The sequence below is a fragment of the Lathyrus oleraceus genome, chromosome 6 (genome assembly GCF_024323335.1).
Source record: "Lathyrus oleraceus cultivar Zhongwan6 chromosome 6, CAAS_Psat_ZW6_1.0, whole genome shotgun sequence".
Classification (NCBI taxonomy): Eukaryota; Viridiplantae; Streptophyta; class Magnoliopsida; order Fabales; family Fabaceae; genus Lathyrus; species Lathyrus oleraceus.
In genome coordinates this window covers 143,343,687-143,353,484 of record NC_066584.1, presented here as the reverse complement: position 1 = coordinate 143,353,484, position 9,798 = coordinate 143,343,687, and the positions used below count along the sequence as shown (strand labels likewise).

General features: G+C 36.8%; 1 protein-coding gene across 1 annotated transcript; it reads left to right on the top strand.

The window, feature by feature from the left end:
• The first annotated feature begins 1,140 nt into the window (after positions 1-1,140).
• LOC127094461 (uncharacterized) lies at positions 1,141-2,654 on the top strand. The gene is made up of 2 exons (XM_051033291.1): positions 1,141-1,615; positions 1,792-2,654. The coding sequence occupies exons 1-2, from the start codon at positions 1,141-1,143 to the stop codon at positions 2,652-2,654; spliced, it is 1,338 nt and encodes a 445-aa protein (XP_050889248.1).
• The last annotated feature ends 7,144 nt before the right edge of the window (positions 2,655-9,798 follow it).

The following is a 9,798-nucleotide window of genomic DNA, read 5'->3' as shown; positions in this document are numbered from 1 at the left end:
CAGGCTATTCAAAAAGAGATTTAGGCTTTGAGGGGATAAGATCTGTTTGAGAAGAATACTCATGATTTCTTTTTGGTTCCTAATGTGAAGATTCTGCACAAGTTCGAGGTTTCGGATTTTGAAAAGTATAAAGGCAACTCATGTCCTCTGAGTCATCTGGTGATGTATGCTCATAAGATGTTGACTCATACTGACAATCATCAATTTCTAATCCCCTAATTTCAAGACAATTTGAATGGGTCTACTTTTAAGTGGTATATGGGGCTCGAAAGTACTCAGATTCGAACATTCAATGACCTAGGTGAGGCATTTGTTCACCAGTACAAATATAATGTCGACATGGCATCAGATAGAGATCAACTATGTATGATGCCCCGCAAAGATAAGGAAACCTTTAAGGAATACGCGTAGAGGTGGCGCAAGATCGCTGCACAGGTTAGTCCTCCATTGGAGGAGAAAGAAATGACAAAGCTATTTTTGAAGACATTGAGTCCATTCTATTACCATTGGATGGTTGCTAGTGCGCCTAATGACTTTACTAAAATGGTGAATATGGGTTTAAGATTAGAAGAAGGTGTTCGTGAAGGACGATTGAGGGAAGGTAGTTCATCTGATGGTTCCGGAAAATATGGGAATTGTTTACACAAGAAGAAGGAACACGATGCAAACACTATCTTACAAGAGAGGCATAGAAGACTTCCAAGGAACAGTCAACATCATCAGCACGTGGCGTCCATAACTCCAGTGATTAATTCTGCTCCAGTTGCTCAAGCAACACATAGTTATCAACCGTGTTTCCAACAACACGCAAATCAACAAAATCAACAAAATTGTACCCAAATGAATGTACAATTTGACCCGATTCCAATTAATTATACAAAGTTGTTTCCGACTTTAATTCAGAAAAATTTGAGGCAAACAAGGACTCCACCAACTGTTTCGAAAGAGCTTCCATGGTGGTATAAAGCTGATCAACATTATAGGTTCCACCAAGGAGCACCAGGCCATGATATTGAGAATTGTTTCGCCTTGAAAGAAGAGGTAAAAAGGTTAATTCAAAGTGGCATTTTGTCATTTTAAGATTCCAATCCTAATGTATAAGCTAGTCCGCTATCCAAACATGGTAATGCAACTATGAATATGGTCGAAGGGTGTCTTGGGAAGTACCGGGTTTTTGACGTTAATCTAATCAGAAGGTCCTTAGTTGAAATGCACGCTAGTTTATGTGAGTTGATCTATTATGAACATGATCATGCTTCTTGCCAAGTTTTCTCCAGAGATCCACGAGGATGTGCTATTGTGAAAAGAGACTTGCAAGAGATGTTGGATCAGAACCTTATTCGGGTTACAAGAGATAGAAAGGAAGATGAGCATGAGGTAAACGTCATAGTTCCCCATTTTAATATCCCAAAACCGGTTGTGATTGCATATGATGGTCAGGAGACTGCTATTTCTCCGCTGGTTATCCATTTGACAGGCCATATGCCTTACGAGTATGATAAAGTTGCACCTTACAAGTATAATGTTACTACGATAGAAGACGGCAAAGAAGTGCCTATTCCTGCTTTTCCCTCCATTGTGAACACTGCCGATATAAGTGGTGTGACTGGGAGTGGTTAGATATTTGCTGCTGCAACTCCCAAGAGGGCTAAAGACGCGGTATTAGAGAAATCAAGTTCAGATAAAACTCATATTATACAAGCCGGACAATCCAGTATTGTGAATTAAAATGTTGATCAAGATGAGGTGCTGAAATTGATCAAGAAGAGTGATTTCAATATGGTGGACCAGTTATTGCATATTCCATCCAAGATATTCGTGTTATCCCTACTGATGAGTTCAGAAGCCCACGAGAAGCTTTGCAAAAGGTCATAGAGCAGGCCTATGTGGACCATGACGTGACAATTAATAAATTTGATGGAATTGTGGCCAACATTACCGCATGTAACAATTTGAGCTTCAGTGATGAAGAACTACCCGAGCAGGGAAGAAATCACAATTTGGCCCTACATATCTCTATAAACGGTCAAGAAGATGCCCTATCTAATGTGATGGTGGATACTGGATCCTCTTTGAATGTTCTTCCCAAGTCTACACTATCCAAAGTTGCTTACCAAGGTGCTCCAGTGAGATTCAATGGAGTTGTTGTGAAGGCCTTCGATGGCTTGAGGAAGACTGTAATTGGAGAGGTTGATCTCCCGATAAAGATATGTCCATGCTTATTTCATATCACTTTTCAAGTGATGAATATTCATCCCGCCTACAGTTGTCTCTTAGGAAGTCCGTGGATTCATCAGAAGCTGAAGTTTGTGAAGAATGGGAAGTTAGTGGTCGTGGGTGGCGAGCAGGCCATGTTAGTGAGTCATCTCTCCTCGTTTTCCTACACAGATGTTGATGAAGCTGGGGGAATGTCATTTCAAGCTCTTTCTATTGATAATGTTGCTATTAAGAAGAGCGGTGAATCCATGTCATCTTTGAAAGATGCCCAGTTTGTGGTGGATAATGGTCAATCTGCTAAGTGGGGACAAATTATTGAGCTTGCTGAAAACAAGAATATAGCTGGTTTGGGTTTTTCACCCAGTGTAACCCGAAGAGATCTAAAGAGAATTCAGGAAGTGTTTCATAGTATTGGCTTCATTTATTCCAAAGATTAGTCTACTTCTGCCATGTTAGAAGACGATGAAGAGCAATAAGTGCCAGAATTTGTGACGCGTGGGTCGACGTACCAAAATTGGATTGCTATTGATGTTTTCTATGTTGTTCACTTTTTGAAGTAATATGCTTGTTTTTTGTTATTTTCAAAATGCTTTCTCTATGCCCAAGGTGAAAGCGAATCTATGTGGGATTTGTTTCGAACTTCCTTATCATTAATAAAATGTTATTTCATTTATCCATATTATGTTTTTCCTTTTTTCTCATTCTTGAAATGGCTAACATAAAAAAACAAAATAATAATCACCTTATATATGTATCACAATGTGTGTTTATTTGTTCATATTCTAAAATCAAGCATAAAATCATTGTGCAGATTAATTGTTAAACCCATTGAAAATAATGACCCTATGCCTTCTCCCAACTTTGAATTTCATGTGTTCGAAATGGAAGAAGAGGATGATGAAGGTATTCTTGATGAGATTTCTCAATTTCTTGAGCATGAAGAGAAAACCATTAAGCCTCATAAAGAGCCGTTGGAAGTGATTAAATGGGGTTCCAAAGATAACCAGAAAGAAGTCAAGCTTGGGACACTACTTTGTCCAGATGTTAAGAAAAGGATGGTAGAGATTCTTAGAGAATATGTGGATGTGTTTTCTTGGTCTTATCAAGATATGCCAGGTCTTGATCCTGATATTGTGGAGCATAGATTACCGTTGAAGCCAGAATGTCTGCCGGCTAACCAGAAGTTAAGAAGAACTCATCCTGATATGGCTTTCAAGATTAAAGAAGAGGTGCAAAAGCAAATTCATGTTGGCTTCCTTGTTACTGCTGAGTATCCTCTGTGGGTGGCTAACATTGTACCCGTTCCAAAGAAAGATGGTAAAGTTTGGATGTGTGTTGATTATAGAGACTTGAACAAATCTAGTCCGAAAGATGATTTTCCTCTGCCACACATTGACATATTGGTAGATAATACAGCTAAGTTCAATGTCTTCTCCTTCATGGATGGATTCTCTGGTTACAATCAGATTAAGGTGGCACCCGAAGACATGGAAAAGACAACATTTATTACACCTTGGGAACATTCTTCTATAGAGTGATGCCTTTCAGTTTAAAGAATGTTGGTGCAACGTGTAATACCCTAGTTTTGCCCCTAAGATCCCTCATGGCATCATAACATTGCATTTGCATAGCCTCAAGGATCATTGAGCATCTTGGTTCCCCTTGCCTTTGGGTGGGACTCTTTGTGAGTGGTTTGAGATCACCAAGCATGCTTGAATTGTATATTATTTCTTTTATCATTTTTGTTTACTAACCAAAAGCACAAAAATATGTCACTAACATCTTTTGTTTGTAGCTTGAGTAACCACAAGGTCAAAAGCTTCTAGGAGGTCATTGGTACAAATACATGGTCAAGAGGAGGAGAAAGCAAGCATGGTAATGGTTCCCAAAGCTCTCATCCATCAAATATGCCCCCTAGTGTTTCAGTTCATCATGTTCGATCAAGGCAAGTCAAAGGATTTGAGGTTTGTTCCCCAGAGAAGCCCTAATTCATCTATGCATCACAATGCCTTGCTCATGAAGCAACCTCAGCCCATGGTCAAATATAATCAAGGTAAGTTCTTTAATTCTTAATTTCATGCATATTTGAACTTATTTGAGTGTCCTCAATCATCAATTCATCAAGATATGAGTTGTGGACTTGAAAAGTTGATCAGTCAATTCATCTGACTATTTTGAAATGCACTGAGACCTAACATTTTGTGTGTTGATCAAATTGAGATGGTCCCAAAAGCAAAAATGTTCTTAAGGACAATATGAACAACGTTCATGTTCATCAAAAATTGATTTGAAGCTTGAAAGACCATCGTTCATTCCAATACATTATAGGTCATTTTGACTGAAACCCTAATTTTAGGTCAACTTCCCAAGGACATAACGCATTCATTATTTATGATTTTGAGGTGGGATCAAATGCATTGGAAAGCTTACGATGTCTACTTCAAATGTTATGTTGAACAAAATTTAAAAATCTCAAAGGAAATACATGTGATAATGCAAGACATTATAGGTCCTTTTGGGTCAAATGCAATAAAAGTAAAAAAAGTCCAACTTCAAGTGCCCATTACTTCTTCATCAAAAATCCAAATGATTAAAAATATAAGTCCATTTTGAGTGTCTTGAAAAGATCTACAACTTGGATGTTGGAGGTTTTTCCATTTGGAGCTTGCATCATCAAAACAGAAGGGCTTGAAAGTTGGCCAATTTTAGAAACCTTGCCTTGACATGTTTTGCATATCACACTTTAAACTCAAAAATCACAAATTTCCACACTTCAAATGAGTTTTTGTCCAACATAAAATTTGTTCCTTATACAAATACCTTTCCAACCATTACTCATATGCTTATATTTGGATTTTTCATAAGTGACTTTCGAAGAGCTGAATATTTGTGACCAATTGTGAAATTCACATTGAATCTTGAAATGCAAGCAATTGCAAGGCAAATTACACGTCCATTTCCCTTTGGTCATTGCTCAGAGTTCATTTGGCATTGCTTTTGGGCCTTGTGCATGATCATGCAAGCCCATGCAAGTGATATCCAAATTCATGCACACGGTTTCCTTCACACTTCCCTTGCCAATTCAGCTATAAATACATGCTTCATTCCCTCCATTTGGACAACCAATTTCAACCTGAAATGCTGCTGAAATCGTTCCCTAACCATCACTAAAGAAGCAATTGCATTTTCTTCAAAAAAATTTCAGATCTTGAATTCAACTTCATCTGGTTGTTTTCATAGATCTAATGCTTCTAGACCTTCACTCCACACTCCATTGAACTTCTGTTTTGATAAAGCAAACAAGGTTTCGTGCTCAATTCACCAGAACTCAAGCTTGCACTCCAACTGGTAATTTCCACGATTCTCTTCATCCATGGACTCTTTTGCTTGGATCTAATGTTGGCTGAAGTCCTCTCAATAAAGGCATTTGATTTGTGCTTTCAATTTTGCAAAAACATGAAGTTCATGATGAACACCATCATACTTCCAACTCTGATTTCTCCATTTATAGGGATCTAGAGTGGAAGTGCATGGTATAGGAGTGATGTACATCACTTCCTCTTTCGATTGATATATATATATATATATATATATATATATATATATATATATATATATATATATATATATATATATCGCCTCATTTGGTGGCCATTTGCGTTTCTGCATTTTTTGAGGATGGCCGGATAAGACGGTGGCGCTGGCCACCGTCTGGTCTCCAGATTGGATCTGAGCCGTCCATCTCAGTTTCCAGATCTAACCTTATCCATCCATTGTTATGACTTTCAATAATGCATTGTGTTTCGCCTTTGACTCTGGATCACCATGAGCGCACGCATGAGGGCCTTAGGACGTGCCACCTCATTTAATGAATTAGATCCAACACGCCAGGCCTTTTCTATTTTCTTAATTTCTGATTTTATTTTCTTAATTCCTTTTTATTTCAAAAATTCATATCTCTCTCATTTTAATTCCAAAAAATATGGGACCAATTGCATTATTTCCCAAATAAATTCTAGTTTCTATTTCTGATTTTTAATATTTTTTATTTTGTAATTTCATATTTTTTTGAATTTTCTCTTTTCTGGATATTTTTAATTCATTTTAAATAGTTTTTGATATTCAAAAAATGCAAAAATATTTTCCTAACCTATTTGAATGATGATGGATCTATGAAAAATATTCTCATCAATTTTTGAATTGATTTGAGATTTATTTGAGATTTTAGTTCAATTAGGTTATTTTTATTCATTTTTAATTGATTAAAAATAGTTTCTGACTTTTAAAAATGCTGAAATTTTTTGTCAAACTTTGTTTGACCTTGTTGAACTTAGGATAAATCACTTGGACCTTTCAAGGTTGATTTGAAGTGATTTTGAAGTTTGACCTTTCCATTTATTTTTAATTCAAGTTTATTTTAATATTAAAAAATGCCAAAAAATGTTCTATTCATCTCTTGACTTCCAATTCTCATCTCACTTCTGTTTTTGATTGTTTGACCTTGAATTTCAATGTTATTGGTCAACATATGAGGATTGGTACATTTTATTCCATTTAATGCATTTTATTTTGTCATTTCCATTTTCTCTTATCCATCTCCTTCTTCTTCTTCTTCTACTTATTTTCTTTTTGATCAATGAGTTGAAGGTTGATAAGTTATCATTGATTATGGAGACTTAACATTCCTTGATTCAAATCTAATTCATCTTGATCAATTGATCAAGTGAATGGCTTTGTATTAAGGATATGTTGTCTTCTAAATCATGCAAATGGCTTAAACCAATACAAGATCAATTCTCTTCTTCTTTTTGGCATGGCAAGTTGTTGGGACTTGGTTCACTAATCAAGACTCCTAACTTGTGTTTGTTGCCTACATTATTATTGACCGGCCTCAGATAGTTGTGACTTCTACATAAGTCCAATTACGATTGCTTAACATAGCGTTAAATTTGCCTTATGGCACACTAACTACTAACACTAACTATTGACAATTAACATTTACTTTATGCACTTTACTTTTATGCAATTTACTATTCTTGCACATATTATCCATTTGCTTTTCCCTTTGCTCACATGAGCACATGTTTATGTTAATGCCATTTGCCTTTTGCTCACTTGAGCACATAATTGTGTATATATTATTGTGCTTGTGTTTTGTTTTGTTTGTTGTGGACCAAAGTGCAAAGAAATGGACTTAGTTTCTAGGACCTTCCCTATGCAAAGAAATGGAGAATTGGACTTAGATTCTAGGACCTTTCCTTATGCAAAATTGGAGTAAAAAGTATCTTAATGATGATGGATTAGAAGGACCAAATCTCTAAACCTTCTCTTGTCCATTCTTATTTTACTTCATGGAACTTTTGATGTGTGTGCTTTTGTGCTAGGAGTTTCCATTTGAGCTTAATTGGAGGACCATTGCCATGTTCATCCAAAGTGGAAGAAACAATATACATTGAGGATCTCTTATGAGACTTGTTTGATTGCTTATACTTTGTGCTTGCTTATTCCAAAGGATGGGAGATACTTGGATCTGTAAGAACAAAAATTGTTCTACAACAGACTCCATGATTTTGATGATAACAAAGGATGAAACCAAAAATGGCACCCTAACAAAAAGTTTCTAAGTGTGCAGGGTTCTAAAGAAAGAAGAAATAAATCTGATGATGTCATCAGATGCACAACAAGATCAGATACAAATTATCAAGTATCAGAAGCATCTAAAGTAGAATCTCTTTCAAGAAGCTCTGACTCTGGACAAAAACTGCAAGTATCAGAAGCATCTGAACATGAAGTAAAGTCTAGAAGCTCTGACTCTGAACAAATGCCCTCTGTAAATTCTGAAGTTATCAGCGCCATCTGAACTTTCAAGAGATAACATCAGAAGCCAGATTTCTCCAGATACACGAAGACTCTAATCAGAATTGTTAATCATGATGAAGTAACGTTTAAGCCAAGTTAAAGTTCTGCAAATGGATTTCCTCAATTAGAAAGAGACGTTAATCTCCACTTCCAAGAGAGAAGATACTAATTGTGGTAAGTAGTCACTTCTAAGAGAAAAAGTCTACTGCAGAAGCTATTAATGGAATGGCGTAACTACATCTCAATATCCAACAGATTCAACGCTACTTCAACTCTACTTCAACTCCTATAAATAGAGAAGAAATCAACATTCAGTAAGCAAGAAATCACTAGCCAAAAACTATACTGAAATTATATCACGCTCAAGAAAAACATCTTTGTACTTCAAAGAATTTCACTAAGCTTTTGCTTATCAAGTGAAAAATTTGTTCTTAAGTTTGTAATATTTGCTTTCTTAGAAGCACTCTAGATTACACATCTTGTATCTAATTTTTATTTGATTTCCTCAAGTGACTCTTTGTAGTCTGTAGACTTGAGAGGACTAAGAGATTTTCTTCTCTCTTAGGGGTTGTTTGTAATCTTTCAAGATTAGTGGATTAAGTCCTTGTTGAAGGCGAAATCACCTTGGCCGGGTGGACTGGAGTAGCTTTGTGTTATAAGCGAACCAGTATAAAATCATTGTGTGATTTCATTTTGCAAAAGCGCTTATTTTTCAAACAATTCAAACCCCCCCTTTCTTGTTTTTCTCACCTTCAATTGGTATCAGAGCTCCGGCTCTGTTATTGATTTTCAAATCAAACACTTAACCGTGTAGAGAGATCCAGTGCGAGAAAAACAAATGGCCCACTCAAATGAGAAAGATTCTTACAATGCCAAGCCTCCTGTTTTTGATGGAGAAAAGTTTGATTACTGGAAAGATAGAATCGAAAGTTTCTTTCTGGGTTATGATGCTGACCTCTGGGACATTGTCACAGATGGATACAAACCTCCAACCTTAAATGAAGCTGAAGTTCCCAGAAGCAAAATGTCAGAAGATCAGAAACGTGAGTTCAAAAATCATCACAAGGCCAGAACAATACTTCTAAATGCTATATCATACAACGAATACGAAAAGATCACCAACAGAGAGACGGCTAAAGATATACTTGACTCTCTGAAGATGACCCATGAAGGAAACTCCCAAGTCAAGGAGACGAAGGCTCTGGCGTTGATCCAGAAATATGAAGCCTTCAAGATGGAAGATGACGAAGCTATAGAAGCTATGTTTTCCATATTCCAAACTCTTATTGCAGGTCTTAAAGTGCTAGACAAAGGATACACGACTGCAGATCATGTTAAGAAGATAGTCAGAAGTCTGCCAAAGAGATGGAGACCAATGGTTACTGCTCTGAAGTTATCAAAGGATCTGAACAATATCAGCCTTGAAGAACTTGTTAGTTCTCTCAGAAGCCATGAGATAGAACTAGAGGAGGATGAGCCTCAGAAAAGGAACAAGTCAGTGGCGCTGAAGTCCAGACCTGAAAGACGGAAGTCAGACAGAACCAAAGCTCTCCAGGCAGAAACTGCAGATACTGACGACTCTGAACCTGAAGACTCTGATGATGAAGAAGAACTGTCCTTACTAACCAGAAGAGTTAAGCAACTCTGGAAAAGAAGGAACAACAACAACTTCAGAAGATCAAGACCCAGAGGGGATAGATCAGAGTCAACTTCAAAAGGTAA

Bases quoted from the DNA above. Each gene is read 5' to 3' on its own strand.
- LOC127094461 (XM_051033291.1), top strand. From the start codon at position 1,141: ATGGTCGAAGGGTGTCTTGGGAAGTACCGGGTTTTTGACGTTAATCTA. The intron at 1,616-1,791 runs GTTAGATATTTG...ATGGTGGACCAG, and splicing joins AAGTGGTGTGACTGGGAGTG to TTATTGCATATTCCATCCAA.